The sequence below is a fragment of the Amphiprion ocellaris genome, chromosome 19 (assembly GCF_022539595.1).
Source record: "Amphiprion ocellaris isolate individual 3 ecotype Okinawa chromosome 19, ASM2253959v1, whole genome shotgun sequence".
NCBI classification, from domain to species: Eukaryota; Metazoa; Chordata; class Actinopteri; family Pomacentridae; genus Amphiprion; species Amphiprion ocellaris.
In genome coordinates, this window is record NC_072784.1 from 23,392,221 (window position 1) to 23,410,775 (window position 18,555).

Genomic DNA, 18,555 nt, shown 5'->3' on the forward strand with positions numbered 1-18,555 from the left:
GCACCTCTCTGCTGCTTTACAACTGTGGATTCTCTCTAGCCAATCAGAGCAAGCATTACTGCTGGGTCTGGGGGTGACTCAGACTGCTATTACACTGCAGTAGGGCCAATTGACATTCCTCACACTGCTTGCTTGCTGTCCCCTTGGTACACACCATTGTCAGTCTCCTTCAGTGTGTTTCCAGAAAAATAGGGCAGTGTGCTCCATGGGTAGATCTAATATATAATTCCAGATGCTGGATCAGAGGCAGAAGGTGGCCACTCACTCTCAACTGACACTGTTCTTATTCCCATTCAGTGAAACTGCTGTCTTAGACCGCCAGAAAATATTCCAGAATGTCCATGTGAGAAATGACTCAGATAAGCCTAATGTGTTTAAGGACAGCATAGTACAATGTTTGACCATTATAGTCTCCCAACCAGGGAGTGGGGATCACACAGCCCTATTTGCATAAGCCACAATATTTAGTTAACACACACACCCGGGGTAGGAGGCGCTGGCCGTAACAGTTATTGTCCATAGGGATTCAAGTGAAGCTTACTGATGGTGTCTCCTTTGCAGTGCCTATGCAGTACATCCAATGCTGCGATGAGGAACTCGTGGGCATCTTGTTGCTCGTAGCCTGCGAGATGACGTGCATGAGTCCACACCAGGTGCAGCAGCCGGAAGGGAATGTGGGGCGAACGGTGGCCCGAGTAGAACTGAAACCAGAGTGGAAAGATAGGACAGGAGGTGGGAATGAAACAGGGAGGTGGTTAACTTATTTTTCCAAGTCTTACGTGTTATTACCTTGCTGTCAATTTCACTGCTACATTACTCACAGTCATCTGTAATTTACACAAATGTTCTATTAGTGGAGGTGATCCAACTATTTTGATCACTTCTCTTGGTCTCGTCAGATATGAATGAGTTCCAACATGTCACCGAACAGCACCAGCTATAATGACAGCTCATCCGCAGAGAGGGGAAGTGTGAGGTGCAAGACAGAGAAATCAAAGTGGATGGCTGGAAAAGGGGAGGGCTTGGAGCAAAAACATCCATCTGTTAAGTGTTGCAGAGTCTCTGTGTTGCCATGGGAATTCGAATGTGTGACAATCCAGCTCAGGGTCAAAAGATGCAGGTAAGAAAGCAACAGAGCTGAGGAGAACTGAGAGCTGGCAGAGTGCAAACAACACAATAAAGTTGCAAAGAGAGCTCATTAATGCCGGAGAGGGCTTTCATTTGTCGTCACGCAGATGCTGCGCACATCTCGTTCTATTCTCCACAGTTCTCTCTGAAGTGTGATTAAGCTGTGAGAGGGAAAAACATGCCACGCCACTGTCTCTTCTGGAATTTTACAGACTCTTCCCCTTTTCGACAGTTTGAAGGTGGCTAACAAACAAAAGATCCCACAAGAGGACGAAGAAAAGAGGGAGAGAAAAAGCGAGTTGGACATGAGCAACTCTGCATATGTTAGGAATTAAAATATTAATGACCCTAAATTTTCTGTCTCAGACAGAAACAGAGTCAATCAACATCTGCCTCTCTGGGTGACAGAGGTGTGCAATTACCTTCTTCATGTGTTATATAGCTGAACAGACAGGGCTCTGCATGTCTGCGTGTGTTGTGGGGGGTAGGGGGTGGTGATGAATCAACTCACTATACATTATAACACCACTTGCCATCTGTGGGTCTATATATAATAATAAGTGAGAGGGTGTAAGAAGAAAGTGAAGCAGTGTGGGAGCAGGCCAGGCAGCCATTATGCAACACTTTCGGTTGATGAGTTTGTTAAACATGCAAAGCCAAACTTTTGCAGCAAAGAACTGGGAAAGGCTATGAATGGCTGTGTAACATAATCTGCACAGACAGTATTAACGTAATTATTGTATTCTACTTATTCCCTTGCATATGGCTCAGTACATACTTTCAGGCAGCATTTTTTCCCTCCAATCTGCCTTTCTTTTTGGACCCAACAAAACACGCAACAATGACTCAGCTTTCTGTTGTGGGTTACACTCCAAGAAAATATTCTGTATTGCACAGTTGTGAAAAAAACTCCCAAATTATGGCTGTGTTAACCAAAACCACACATTTTTCTTTTCTTTGCGGCATTTAACAAACCTATGTACTAAGTTCACATACACAAATAATGCATACCTCCTGAAAGAGCTGCGACATCTCACAAACCAGACAGGAGTTTGACTGCATCTCGCACTTGTGTCTGTCAGAGAGAAAGAAGTCTCGCAGCAGTGGTGTGTGTGTTAGGGCCTGAACAATACAGTTCATGAAACATGTGTTGCCCAGGTTTATTAACCCTCGTAAACCTGCAGGACAAGAAAAAGACAAAAATGAGAATAACATGGCAACGGTATGACAGTAAGTTGATCATTCTCTTTTTATTTGGACCAAGTCTTAACTGTGGTGAATTTACTTCTTAGACACCATCAGAAATAGCGAGCATAAATGTATAGGTAACCAGAAGAACCTTGCAAATTGTTTTGGTATTTTAATGACTTAACCAATTTTTGTCAGATATGACCAAACGTGAAACACTACCTTGTCACAGGTTGTCAGTGGTGAGAATTTATTGCTACTCTGTGTGTGATGTGATAGAAAACAATATTTTTCATTTTTACAATTTCCGGACTTTTTCAGAATTTTATACGCCCAACTATTAAACAATTGGTTAGAAAAATAATTGCCAGCTTCAATAATTTTTTTTAAATATTTGGTAGTTACAGCCCTATATGTAACCACACATACAGAAGATTCAGAAAGTATTCAGAATCTTTCCCTTTTTGCACACTTTTGTTGATTTAATCTTAAATTTGTAAAACTGCCATTTTCGATTAACCTATGCTTACTAACCCATAATGAGAAAGTTATGAAAGTTTTTAATCAACCATTTTCAAATATGTAATCTCTCATTTACTAAAACTTTCAGACCCCTAATTCACTACATTGTGAAGTCCCTTTACCAGCAATTGCAGTTTGGGTAAGTCTTCAGTAGCATGCTCACCTGGATTTGGGCAATTTATCCTATTCTTACTGCCAGATACTCTATTGCATGGGAACCATCTGTGAACTGCTATTTTCAGGTCTTTTCACAGACGTTCTGTGAGTTTTAAGCCTGGGCTTTGGTGCGACAACTCAAAGACGGTAAGGGATTTATTCCAAAGCTACTTCACCATTGCCATGGCTTCAGGCTTTGGGTCATGGTCATGCTGAAAAGGTGAACTGTCACTCTAGTGCACTTTCCATGTTCCTGCCACTGAGAAATACCCACATTGCCTGATGCTGCCACCATCACGTACCAGGAATGGTATTAGCTAAGAGATGAGCAGTGCCTGTTGTGTGCCACACATGGTTAATAAAAAAATTTCCAACTTGTTGTCATTACACCAAAAAAATGCTTTACCCCATGCTATTAGAGTGCTTTAAATGATGTTTTGCAGAGTCCAAGTGGGAAGTCATATGTCTTTTGATCAGCAGTGGTATACGTCTAGTAACTCGACCATAGAAGTCCGTTTTCTGGAATGCTGTAAAGATGGCTGTCTCACCATAGGACTTCTGAAGCCGTCAATTATTGAACCACTGGGCTACAGGGAACACTTGAAGTTTTAGAAATGGTTTTATAGCCTTGCCCTGATCTATGGCTCACCACAATTTTATCACATCCTGCAGAGAGTTCGATGGGCTTAGTTTGAGATTCAGCTGGAACTGTTTCGTTATCATCATTGTTTTACTTAGTGTATACTAATGTTGAAAATACAGAGATTAATTCATTTAAAATTAAATCTACTCTATAGTCTGTAGCACATGCATCTAAATATACAAGGGCAATTAGTAAACATAAAAGCCACTGACATTGTATAACCTGGCTAGAAAGTTGGATCAGGTTTGCCAGAAAAACTGTGTGTATCCTGGAAAAGACCCCAAAACTATGAATGAATTCATTTAGTGTGAGACAGTAAAACCCTTCTTTGATAGCCAGTAGAACAGGTGAGACACAGCAAGGTCTTGGTTCTACTCCAACTGAGCAAGATTTGTTTCTGGAAGAGAGCGCTCAGTAAGAGCTTAAACACTTTAGACTAATCCTGGCGTGCACACATAGATAAAGACACTGCCCAATCTGTGAGGCCAAAGAAGCTGTTTGAAGATATAAGGGAGTGCAGGATACCAGAAGAAAAGGTGCAGAGAGAATAGTGAATTCAGTACATGGACAAAATTAGAGACACAACACAGAGAGACAGAAAAAAACAAAGCAACAGATAATTGGAAAAAAAAAACAGAACAGAGGGAAAGCAAGTTCTGGGGAGACAGAGACAAATTCAGGAATGCTGTGTTGTGCATCTATCAGAGAGGGAACATTGTGTTCTGCCTCTCCCAGTGCACTGCCTGTGGGGCTGCCCAGCCTTGTTGACCTTGGGTATCACACTTAAATGCACGAGTGACCCCAAGTACATTTGCTCCATATAGTCCATGGGCCCGGACCTAAAACGTCAGGTATCGGTACCACCTGAGGTGACCAATTCTTTTTGGTATTTTTAACTTGCTATATGTCTCTAGTCTGCATTTTGATATGATAGCCCTTGCAGACTCACAGCTAAACATGTGTTATCACTGGTTTAATGGACACGATGAAAGGGTCAGAGCCAAAAGTCCTATCAATGCAACGGGACGGAATTCGATGGGATTTTTCCTCATTATGAAAAAATAAGAAACGTCACATGCTACACATCATCATCTGTATTAAGAACTTCACAGCACAGAACAATACTATAACAAGACTGAGAAAGATTTCGTTGCTATGGTAACAAGATTTTCTGTAAGCGGGACAGACGGAACAGAATAGTGAAAGTTTGACAAACAGATTCAAAGTTAAATTCTACTGAAGTTAAAAACCAAAGACGAACCATATCTTGTGATTTTTGGTCAGTATGATACAGCAGACTATAACTTCCAGTTAAACATTCAGAATACCTTTTTAAATGGTGTCAAAACAGACAAAATAGTGATGAAAAGTTCAAAATGTAACCCAATTATAACAGACTGCTACCAGAATTGATCATATGCCAAAAACACTGTTGCAAAGACTATATCCATTTCCATTACTAAGCTGAATTTTCAAATGCTTTTGCAGTTTTAATTCCGAGTACCTCTTTAATCAATGCTGTCCCGCTGTGCTGTGCGGGCGTTTTTTCCAAATTCAAAAGTAATTTTCTGAGATACAGATACAGGGTCATAATGAGACAAAAAAAAATAAAATACAGATAGGGGTAATTTCTTCCATGTATCAGTATCATATAAAATAAAAGCAGCCATCCATGTTAATTCCAAGTTAATCCTAGAAAAGGAAAGGATACTACCATAGTTAACTGACCTAATTGAGCTTAATTAACCTAACTGGAACTGTAAAAGACAACTTACATGACGAGACATCTCAGCAGTTTCTGCAAAGGACCTGAAAACAAACGTACACCTACCGACCAATAACGCTTTCTATAGAAAAAAACAAGTGAAGGCAAATACACAATTATCAAATAAGCATGTAAAGATGCGTTCGTTTGGGTCTGACATTTAATTTTTTATATTATATACATATTTCTCACAGTTTAATTTGATTATTGACTTATATTAGATGTGATCTTTGCACACTGCAAGATTTAACTCTGAAACCCAACCATTGATGATATTGATGTAATTTTTTTTTTCCATTTTAAACTGTTTTTAGCATGCCTCTAATCAAGAAAATAATGAGACTTTTTCATTTTTTTTGGATTTTTCAGGATTTTATGAAAACGTTGCAAAATTGCAACAGTGGCTCTTAGTGTAGGCAAACATTACCACTTTATTTTTAACATAGTCCACAGATGATTAGGCATCGAAGATTCAATAGTATCAAAATATGTATCTTAAAAAGAATTGTATTGATGTGAAATAGTTGAATACGGCACAATAAAATGCAAATTAATTTAATGAGTCAAAACTCTATTTGCGATCCATGCTAGAATGCACCTCCACACAATAAAAAACTGTAAGAAAATTATGTTATTACAACTTTATTTTATTTTTATGAACTTGTAAAAGTGGAATTTTTATTGCATCAGTCCTCTACAATTAGTTCATATTTACATGTTGGACTTTGGTTGAACATCATAATGATTTCTGGTGTCTGAGGACTATTAATTGGTGGATGACTTTCTCCTTAGTGTCTCCTTATATGTGAAACTTAAGGCAGCAGTTTTTTGATCTCTGAAGCACAAACGAGCATCACACTTGTTGCATGCAGTCAATGTGCAGTACTTGTTAGTATACTGTTAATCTTGTACAAAATTAATAGGGTTAGCCTTGAACCTTAATTCCATAACCTATATATATATATACAGCATAGACATTGTATGCTATTATATAGATGGAACAATTGATAAATTTACTCATGACCCAGTGATGGGGCCTTCTGTTTAAATAAGTAGCACCTACACACGTGGACAAAATTGTTGGCACCCCTCGGTTAATCAAAGAAAAACCCACAATGGTCACAGAAATAATTTGAATCTGACAAAAGTAATAATAAATAAAAATTCTATGAAAATGAACCAAAGAAAATCAGACATTTTATTATTTAAAAAAATAAACTCATGAAACGGGCCTGGACAAAAATGATGGTACCCCTAGAAAAGACTGAAAATAATGTGACCATAGGGACATGTTCAATCAAGGTGTGTCCTCTAATTAGCATCACAGGTGTCTACAAACTTGTAATCAGTCAGTCTGCCAATTTATAGGGTTACAGTAGTCACTGTGCTGTTTGGTGACATGGTGTGTACCACACTAAACATGGACCAGAGGAAGCGAAGGAGAGAGTTGTCTCAGGAGATTAGAAAGAAAATTATAGACAAGCTTGTTAAAGGTAAAAGCTATAAGACCAAGCAGCTTGATGTTCCTGCGACTACAGTTGCACATATTATTTGGAAATTTAAGATCCATGGGACTGTAGCCAACCTCCCTGGATGTGTTCACAGGAGGAAAATTGATGACAAATGGAAGAGACGGATAATACGAATGGCAACAAAAGAGCCCAGAACAACCTCTAAAGACATTAAAGGTGAACTCCAAGGTCAAGGTACATCAGTGTGAGATCCCACCATCCGTCGTCGTTTGAGCCAAAGTGGACTTCATGGGAGACGACCAAGGAGGACACCATTGTTGAAAACAAATCATAAAAAAGCCAGACTGGAATTTGCCAAACTGCATGTTGACAAGCCACAAAGCTTCTGGGAGAATGTCCTTTGGACAGACAAAACTGGAACTTTATGGCAAGGCACATCAGCTCTATGTTCACAGACGCAAAAATGAAGCATATCAAGAATAGAACACTGTCTCTACTGTGAAACATGGAGGAGGCTCTGTTATGTTCTGGGGCTGCTTTGCTGCATCTGGCACAGGGTGTCTTGAATCTGTGCAGGGTACAATGAAATCTCATGACTGTCAAGGTATTCTAGAGAGAAATGTGCTGCCCAGTGTCAGAAAGCTTGGTCTCAGTCGCAGGTCATGGGTCTTGCAACAGGATAATGACCCAAAACACACAGCTAAAAACAGCCAAGAATGGCTAAGAGGAAAACATTGGACTATTCTGAAGTGGCCTTCTGTGAGCCCTGATCTAAATCCTATTGAACATCTGTGGAAGGAGCTGAAACATGCTGTCTGGAGAAGGCACCCTTCAAACCTGAGACAGCTGGAGCAGTCTGCTCATGAGGAGTGGGCCAAAATACCTGCTGAGAGGTGCAGAAATCTCATTGACAGTTACAGAAATCGTTTGATTGCAGTGATTGGCTCAAAAGGTTGTGCAACAAAATATTAAGTTAAGGGTACCATCATTTTTGTCCAGTCCTGTTTTATGAGTTTATTTTTAAAAATAATCTATTGAACCAAAGTTCAAAAGCAATGTCTGATTTTCATTCGTTAATTTTCATAGAATTTTTATTTATCATTATTTTTGTCAGATTCAAATTATTTCTATGACCATTGTGGGTTTTTCTTTTATTAACTGAGGGGTACCGACAACTTTGTCCACGTGTGTATTAAAGCCCAGTGTTGCATTTTTGCACCATTGAAAGAAATCCCTAAAAATCACATGTACAGTTGAAGACAAAATTATTAGATCCACAATGAGATTTAAGTTTTTTTTTTTCAAAAAATTCCCAAGTGCTGTTAAACAGATCAAGTAATTTTTATCACAGCTTTTCCAGACATCGTAGTTTTATTTTGGATGCTGACATTATTTTACTTTGCGCACAGAAACAAGATTATTTAACAAAAAACAAAAACTATCAGAGTCAAAAGTATTAGCCCCCTTAAGACCTGACCTTTTTATTGAACCAAACCACAAACCACTATTGTGCAATCATGTGCTTTAACTTTGTAATGCACTACCAGGGTCTAAATTATTACCACCCATGATGCTAATAGTCAGTTGTGTTACTTTTTTGCTGGATAACAGCTTGCAGTAATTTGTTGTAGTTTGTAATGAGTCTCTCATTACAAACTACAAAAAACGTTCACTTTGGTCTTCTGGAGGTAGATCTTCACCAGGAGTGATGTAAGTTTTGGGTCGTTGTTGTGTTGGAAGACAAAGCGACGACCCAGACCCAGTTTAGCAGCTGACTGCTTGAGGTTTTCTTTCTAAATCTTCATATATCTTACTTTCTTCATGATTCCTTCAACCTTGACAAGATTCCCAGTTCCAGATGCACTAAAGCATCTCCACAGCATGATACTGCCACCACCGTGTTTAACTGTGGGGACGGTGTTCTTTGGGTTATATGCCTCTTCTTTCCTTCTTCAAACATAAGCAACTTCTCTACGGCCGAAGAGCTCTAGTTTGGTTTCATCTGACCAAAGGACACGTTTCCAGTCTTCATAATCTTTCTCCTGGTTTTCCTCAGCAGACTTCAATCTGACTTGAAGGTGTCTCTTCTGTAGAAGTGGAGGGTTAGGGTTCAGTCCATTTCTGTGCAGGGCTCTGGTGACTGTCTTCATTGACACTACAACTCCTGACTTAGTAAAGTCATTAACTAATGTTTTGGTGGTTGTTCAGGCATCTTTAGACACATCTCTCACAAGTTTTCTTTCCAGAGTCTTTCAAGTCTTTGGCTTCCTACCTCTGCCAGACTTGTTCTGTACTGTGTGGCTCTCTTTGAAGTTCTTCATTAGACTTCTCACTCCACTTCTGGACACTTGGAAATGCTGTGATAACTTTGTAGACCTTCTCCTGCTTTGTAAGCATCAACAATTCTTTTTGTTTTTTTTCATGATGTTTTCTCAAATGACAGATCAAATCCTTAAGTTTTTATACTGTGTGTAGGGTGTAGGACAACCCTCAGTTTTAACTTGATTGATTGATTGATTGATTGATTGATTGATTGATTGATTGATTGATTGATTGATTGATTGATTGATTGATTGATTGATTGATTGATTGATTGATTGATTGATTGATTGATTGATTGATTGATTGATTGATTGATTGATTGATTGATTGATTGATTGATTGATTGATAGATAGATAGATAGATAGATAGATAGATAGATAGATAGATAGATAGATAGATAGATAGATAGATAGATAGATAGATAGATAGATAGATAGATAGATAGATAGATAGATAGATAGATAGATCGATAGATCGATCGATCGATCGAAAACTGTGAGCATTACAAAGTTAAAGCACTTGATTGCACAACAGTGTTTTGTGTTTTGGCTCAGTAAAAAGGTCAGTTCTAAAGGAGGCTAACAATTTTGACCCTGGTAGTTCTTGGTTTTTGTTAAATAATTTTGTTTTTATATGCAAAGTAAAATATTGTAAGCCTCTAAAATAAAACTATGATGTTTGGAAAAGCTGTGATTGAAATCCCTTGATGTGTTTAACAGCACTTGGGAATTTTTTGGAAAAAAACCCTAAAATTTCATAGGGGAGCTAATAATTTTGTCTTCAACTGTATTATACTTTTAAAAAAATAATTTGAGTTGTCTATCACTAAGCATCTTTAAGGATGAAGAAAAAAAATACTACAGGTCAAATACTTAATTGAAAAATTATTGAAATTGTTCCTAAAGAGAGAGCTGGGGCATCAGTGGAAGACATGTTGTTTGAACTTGGAATGTGGTATGCCTTACAGTATTAATATTTTCCTGCCAAAAATGTTGCAATTTTGCAGTTCAGAGTGTGGGGTGCTGGGATATGTAGTGTTTGTCTACATTCAGGCAGAAATAGGTACAGCTAGACAACCTTAAAAAAATGTTGTAATTTTGCAACTGTGGCCTCATAGGTCAAATGAATTGTGCAATACCACGGTTATGGTGAATGTGACCTTTTCTCAAATAAGTGATAAAGCTGCCAGTGTGGAAAGGCTATCATATTCTAATGTACTTATATTAACCCAATGTATGTTTTAGTACCACTTAGGTTTGGTCACCTGAGATGGTACCAATATCTGGTCTGGCCCATGGACTAACAGGCACATGTACACATAGGGAGCAATAGAGAAACCCTATAGCACTTTCACACACATGCACAACTGTCTAAGGATGAAAAGCTATGATCTTTAAGATGTGCAGACTCAACAGTGCAGTTTATTGCCCACCTATGGTACAGTTTGTAGTGATTTTCCTCCGCTTTGGATTGTGTCGCAATAATTCTAGTTCCCTCTTGGTTGGCTCCCATGTTGTGTATTTCTCCCCTATGCCTGTGGATACAAAAAACATATGTGATGGCACCCACATATCAGACAGACTAATTTCAATGGCTGTATTAATTTCTCAGACAGAAAACAGGATGCTATACCTTGCAATTTCCAGGCTTTCCTCTGTTCCTCTTTGGCAATCTGCTCCATGTCTTTGTCATATATGTAGTCTTGACACACAAAACAATATATTCCACCGTATAATAAGTCTATTGCTGGAAGCGGGAAGGAAGGAGAGACATGGAGAGAGATTGCACTGTAATTACAAATAGATTTTCCCTACACAGTAATACACATTGGGTTTTATTTTTCTGTCCAACCTCACTGGCACAAACAGCATTAAGATAAAAGCTTTCTCCTCCCTACACTTTTTAATCACTGCAGTATGTTACCATCTCATTGCTTGTACAGAACAGTTACAGGAGATGTGAGGGGAGCACTGATAGGTACATTTGTCTCCCACTCCCACCTGTGTTTCCTACTAACACACACCACTTTCTTCCATTCTCAAACTCCACAGCAGCAATATCTCAGCTCTGTTGCCGCGACAACCTATTTTTAGCTTAACAGGACATTTTTATGTTTTTGGTGCTACCCACACTGAGAAAATGAGCTAACACATGTATAAATTCTGACTGGTGTATGTTGTGACATTTTTTTTTTTTTTTTGCGTGTACATGTTCCCTAGTGATCGCATGTGTATGAAACAGGAAAACATACAAATATATAATGCATGAGATTAGTAAATAAAACAAAAACTTGATGAACTTGATAGCCTTTCTGTGTCATCATTCTTATCATTGGTGAAGCATAGCTACATTTTGTAACCGTGCTCTCCTTACCAGCCAGTTAAGAATGACAAATGAGATCAACACATGTGCGTATGACCAAACTGTTCAAAGGCATTAAATCAATTAAATCCATTAAAAGAACTACGAAGCCACTTTATTGTCTCCATTGTGTCTATATTTAGCTGTCCTCATTGGAGTAGTATAAAAATCTTGTTCATTAGTTGCATTTGCATAATCAGCATGTACGGTTGAAACTAGGGTTTCTGGTAGCTGTAGACTACAAAAGCCTACGACTCCTACCATCTTGCTGCTGGATGAAGAGGATAGTAGTATCTTAAACCCATGACATCTGACTCCCTCCCGCTATAATAGCAATGTTTCAAAAGTATTCGCTCACCCATCCAAATAATCAGAATCAATCACTTCCATGGCCACAGGTGTATAAAATCAAGCACCTAGGCATGCAGACTGCTTTTACAAACATTTGTGATAGAATGGGTCGCTCTCAGGAGCTCAGTGAATTCCAGCGTGGAACTGTGATAGGATGCCACCTGTGCAACAAATCCAGTCGTGACATTTCCTCGCTCCTAAATATTCCACAGTCAACTGTCAGCTGTATTATAAGAAAGTGGAAGTGTGTGGGAATGACAGCAACTCAGCCACGAAGTGGTAGGCCACGTAAACTGATGGAGCGGGGTCAGCGGATGCTGAGGCACATAGTGCCAAGAGGTCGCCAACTTTCTGCAGAGTCAATTGCTACAGACCTTCAAACTTCATGTGGCCTTGAGATTAGCTCAAGAACAGTGCGCAGAGAGCTTCATGGAATGGGTTTCCATGGCCGAGCAGCTGCATCCAAGCCATATACATCACCAAATGCAATGCAAAGCGTCGGATGCAGTGGTGTAAAGCACGCCGCCACTGGACTCTAGAGCAGTGGAGACGCGTTCTCTGGAGTGACGAATGGCGCTTCTCCATCTGGCAATCTGATGGACGAGTCTGGGTTTGGCAGTTGCCAGGAGAACCATACTTGTCGGACTGCATTGTGCCAAGTGTAAAGTTTGGTGGAGGGGGGATTATGGTGTGGGGTTGTTTTTCAGGAGCTGGGCTTGGCCCCTTAGTTCCAGTGAAAGGAACTCTGAATGCTTCAGCATACCAAGACATTTTGGACAATTCCATGCTCCCAACTTTGTGGGAACAGTTTGGAGCTGGCCCCTTCCTCTTCCAACATGACTGTGCACCAGTGCACAAAGCAAGGTCCATAAAGACATGGATGGCAGAGTCTGGTGTGGATGAACTTGAGTCCTGACCTCAACCCGATAGAACACCTTTGGGATGAATTAGAGCGGAGACTGAGAGCCAGGCCCTCTCGTCCAACATCAGTGTGTGACCTCACAAATGCGCTTCTGGAAGAACGGTCAAAAATTCCCATAAACACACTCCTAAACCTTGTGGACAGCCTTCCCAGAAGAATTGAAGCAGTTATAGCTGTAAAAGGGTGGACCGACGTCATATTGAACCCTATGGATTAGGAATGGGATGACACTTAAGTTCATATGCGAGTCAAGGCAGGTGAGCGAATACTTTTGGCAATATAGTGTATCTGTGTGCGTGTGTGTATATTAGTGCTGGCAATGACAAACATTTTTAATTGCGATTCATCACATTGTTATACATAAAAATAAATAATGAATTTTAAAGTAGTGTATTCTGTAGGGCTGCAACTAACGATTATTTTAATAATCGATTAATCTGCCGATTATTTTTTCGATTAATCGATGAATCGGATAAAAAAACAACACATTTTTAATTTCCGCCGCTTTATTCAGAAAGAGAAGATTTGGACTGACAGAGCAAATAAGATCATTGAAGCGAAGCCTTCGTCTTCAACCATCGACAGAAGCCTCATGCCAGTGAGCATCATGTTGAGGATGCTCTCAGTCAGGACAGCTGCTTGCTGTGGTGGACATGATGTCTTGCTCATCATGAAGCCTGTCATTGTTTGCTGTTCATGAAATGAGAAAGATAGTATAGTTTGAGTATGTATTATAGCACAATTTACAACAACTCAGTAATTATCTTGTTTTATTTACAGTATTAGGTTAAGGCAAGTAAGTAGTCCAAAGAACAAAACACAAAGTACGCATGCACGCACACACACACGCACACACATATAGATAGATAGATAGATACATAGACAGACAGACAGACAGACAGATAGACAGATAGACAGATAGATAGATAGATAGATAGATAGATAGATAGGACAAGCACCATAAAAAATACTACATACTAAATAAGTTACTTTAACCCCTGTTTGGTCTAAATGCAGTTCATCCTGCCTCACTCCAACACAGACCAGTGTCTTCACTCAGACTTTGTGAGAAAATTAAAACTTGAGGCTTAATCTTTAAATTATTATCACCATTGTGGGCAAGTTACGTTTATTTATAAAGCATATTCAAACCTTGCTTAAGCTGATTAAAGTGAAATAAAAAGTTTCACACGCGCGCGCGCGCGCGCGCGCGCACACACACACACACACACACACACACACACACACACACACACACACACACACACACACACGTGCCCTGTCACTGTCATCAATCAGCTAACAAACACTAGCATCAGGAGAGCTACCAGAGAGACTAACGTTACGTTTCCTCACTGTAAAACAGAACAAACGTAGGATAATGTAGTGACTTACCTGCTGTTGAGCTCCTTCATCCTCATTGGCGACTCCAACGTGTTTCCGTTTCAGGTGCTGCATCATCATCGTGGTGCTCCCGTACATCATATCAGTTTTGTAAAGCTTGCATGCTACGCGTGTTTGTTGTTTTGTGAAGCGTGAAATGCTGCCACAGTTTTGAGGATTTCGGTCTGACTATTTTCTCCGTGTCGGTCATGTTTGGTTGAAATTACTCTGAATTTACTTTCGCTTTGCCGCCACCTCGCTCTGTTCAACTCGCTCTACAGGTGGAGTTATTTAAAAAAAACAAACTTTATTTCAGTCAGCCAGCATTGACAAAGCTCTGCAGGTGAAGTAGACGCTCCGCGACATGGCGAGTGACGCACGAATCGCGCGAAACAACGAATCGATAATGAAATTCGTTGCCAACGCTTTTAATAATCGATTATTATCGATTTTATCGATTCGTTGTTGCAGCCCTAGTATTCTGCCTATTTATTTTTAAAGTACTGCTATGTGAACACAAATACAGTAACATTTGCTGTGCAAACATTTTAAACAAAGAAAGTGCTTTTTAACAGCAGTATTCCCTTTACACAGTAGCAGTTAAAATATTTCTTGTAAATCTCAACTTAAACATTAATGTAGTCAAATTAAATAAAACCAAAGCTATTTGCCACTGCAAGGGCATTAACGTTTTATGTGGTTTCTTATAGAAAGATAAGTTACCCTAAGGTACCAGAGAAACAATCATAACTTTAAAACAGGAACCTTCCCAGCAACAGCAAGTTAACATTTATAAATCTGTATTCTTATTTTTTTCTGAACAGGTACCAGCAGAAATATTTATCTTTTATCAGGGAGCAGCATAAACAGTCTATGCGTCGGGGAGTATAGTCCCTGTGAATGGTCACCCGCTAGTGATGCAGCTTGAGGCTCATATGTGCCATCATTTGATGAGATCCTAAGACTGTTTCTCAGACCGACATCTTCCACAAAACTAATCGTAATGCAGTCTATAGCAAACTAATTTGCTGCTGCATTTGTTAGCTTGTCTTATTTTAGTTTATCTCTATTTCTCCCACACGCTGTATCCAACCAGTCTGCCGAAGCCTCCCTCCACTGTTAGTGTGAGTGAGATGCAATAACGCCTATCCCAAGTACTTAACATCCAGCCCTCCCCTGTGATCCATGGTTTGTCTGTCTGTGTATCCAGAGGCCGTGACCAACGGACTTTCACAATAATAACAATAAAAAAAACTGTATTAACGCGCGATAAAATAACTGTTGGCGTTAATGACATATTAACGTGCCCAGCCCTAATAAAAGTAAAAAAAAAAAAAATCCATCTATCCACACACATATACATATATATATATATATATATATATATATATATATATATATATATATATATATATATATATATATATATATATATATATATACATACATATGCATACACACTGCTCAAAAAAAATTAAAGGAACACTTTGAAAATACGTCATATTTTAATGGGAAAAAATAACAACCTAGATATCTACATTGATATGGACTGGATAATGTGTAAAGAACGAAAACATGCCACATCGCTTGATGGAAATGAAAATTAACAACCTGCAGAGGGCTGAATTCAAGACACCCCAAAAGTCAAAGTGAAAAAATGATATGGCAGGCTGGTCCATCTTTCTGAAATTCCTTGGCAGCGACTCAAAATGGTACTCAGTAGTTTGTATGGCCTCCACGTGCTTATATGCATGCCTGACAATATCGGGACATGCTCTTAATGAGACGATGGATGGTGTCCTGAGGTTTCTCCTCCCAGATCTGGACCAGGGTATCACTGAGCTCCTGGACAGTCTGAGGAGCAACCTGGTGGTGTCGGATGGACCAAAACATAATGTTCCAAAGGTGTTCTATTGGATTTAGGTCAGGTGAGTATTGGGGCCAGTCAATGGTATCAGTTCCTTCATCCTCCAGGAACTGCCTGCATACTCTTGCCACATGAGGACAGGCATTGTCGTGCAACAGGAGGAACCCAGGACCACTGTACCAGCATAGGGTCTGACAATGTGTCCAATGATTTCATCCTGTGATACCTTATGGCAGTCAGAGTGCCGTTGTCCAGCCTGTAGAGGTCTGTGCATCCCTCAATGGACATGCCTCCCCAAACCATCACTGACTCACCACCAAACCGGTCATGCTAAACCCATCCATCCATCCATTATCTATACACCGCTTATTCCTCACTAGGGTCGCGGGGGGGACTGGAGCCTATCCCAGCTGACTCGGGCGAAGGCAGGGGACACCCTAGACAGGTCGCCAGTCTGTCGCAGGGCTACATATACAGACAAACAAGCACTCACACATTCACACCTACGGGCAATTTAGAATGACCAATTAACCTCAGCATATTTTTGGACTGTGGGAGGAAGCCGGAGTACCCGGAGAAAACCCACGCATGCACAGGGAGAACATGCAAACTCCATGCAGAAAGATCCCGGGAAAGCCGGGACGCGAACCAGGGATCTTCTCGCTGCAAGGCGAAAGCGCTAACCACTACGCCACTGTGCAGCCCCTCATGCTAAACCATGTTACAGAAAACGTAACATTCTCCGCGGCTTCTCCAGACCCTTTCATGTCAGTCATATGTGCTCATTATGAACCTGCTCTCATCTGTGAAAAGCACAGGGTGCCAGTGATGGACCTGCCAATTCCTGTGTTCTATGGCAAATGTCAACCAAGCTCCACAGTGTCGGGCAGTGAACACAGGGCCCACTAAAGGACGTCAGGCCGTCAGACCTTCCTCATGAAGTCCGTTTCTGATTGTTTGGTCAGAGACATTCACACCAGTGGCCTGCTAGAGGTCATTTTGTAGGGCTCTGGCGGTGCTTATCCTGTTCCTCCTTGCATAAAGGAGCAGATACCTGTCCTGCTGATGGGTTGAGGACCATCTACAGCCCTGTCCAGCTCTCTTAGTGTAACTGCCTGTCTCCTGGAACCTCCTCCATGCTCTTGAGACTGTGCTCGGAGACACAGCAAACCTTCTGGCAATGGCACGTATTGATGTGCCATCATGGAGGAACCGGACTGCCTATGCAACCTCTGTAGGGTCCAGGCATTGCCTCATACTACCACTAGTGACACTGACCCTGGCCAAATGCAAAACTATTGAAAAACAGTCAGAAAACACGAGGAGGGAAAAAAATGTCAGTGGCCTTCAGGTGTAAAACCATTCCTGTTTTGAGGGGTGTCTCATTGTTACCCCTCGAGTGCACCTGTTTCTAATTTTAGTATATATATATATATATATATATATATATATATATATATATATATATATATGTGTGTGTGTGTGTGTGTGTGTGTGTGTGTGTGTGCACATATATACATACATACACATATACATACATATATATATACATATATATGTATATATATACACACACACACAGATACACACACATTTATAATCTTTAATGAAAACAGTAACATGTTTCCTTTACCTTAAGGATACCGACTGTGTGTTTTGGGAAGTAACGCTTAATCTAAGCTTGTTTGTTGACAAGAAATCTCCACATCTCTTAAAGTTCCAGAGGTATGTTAAGGTGAGTAAGTCTGTGCTACCAAGTTCAAATAAACGTTTTACGTGGTTCTGAACTATTATGTACTTTTTGAATCAACAACTTTTTTTCCAACAATTTTTGCCACACATTAGCACTAGTCTCACGTAACCATTTCTTCAGTACAGAACAGTCTGGCTGCACCTCACTATACTCTATTATAGGAGGAAAAAACACTCTGGCTTGTTTGTATTCAATTACAGTCATCTAGGGTGGAGCTTCCCCTTGACAGGGAGAATTGTTGTGGTGGAATACAACAGGAATGCCTTACTGCACAATGTGCCACTGCAAAAAGAATCTTAGTGTGGTAGGTTGCTAGCTTGGAGGTAGTTATCATTTCCCATAGCAAAGTGGAATTTGAAAACAGCAATATGCAGATAGTGAAAGGAAAGGAGAATGCCAACTCGCAGGAGGAGGCAATGGCAGGCCTACACCTGCATCCTACAGTTGATGAGTCAGACTAGTAGCACTGACAGTTATTTTTACTTTCATATGTGGCAAAGTAACAACAAAATATATATCAAATCAAAATAACAATATACATTATATCAAAATATAAATTTAAGGACAAATTTGCCTATAAAATAGCTAACAATTGAACTATCTTATTACAGAAATTGCTGAAAGGCAAACACAAGCAACTGCTGAGATCTGAACTAACATTACCACTGCTACTCATGAGCTTAATTGCTAGAGAAAACATCTGGGGATTCAGATTTCTGTA

At 39.9% G+C, this 18,555-nt stretch overlaps 1 protein-coding gene across 2 annotated transcripts in view; it reads right to left on the minus strand.

Moving 5' to 3' along the window:
• The window catches only part of LOC111579432 (ubiquitin carboxyl-terminal hydrolase 22-like), a 41,845-nt gene that overhangs the window by 7,164 nt on the left and 16,126 nt on the right, over positions 1-18,555 (minus strand). For both annotated transcript variants that reach the window (XM_023286729.3, XM_023286730.3), the window contains 4 exons: positions 10,830-10,943; positions 10,630-10,731; positions 2,140-2,306; positions 542-701 (listed from right to left, as the gene is read on the minus strand). In XM_023286729.3, the coding sequence (XP_023142497.1) occupies positions 542-701; positions 2,140-2,306; positions 10,630-10,731; positions 10,830-10,943 (543 nt within the window). The remainder of the gene's footprint in view (positions 1-541; positions 702-2,139; positions 2,307-10,629; positions 10,732-10,829; positions 10,944-18,555) is intronic.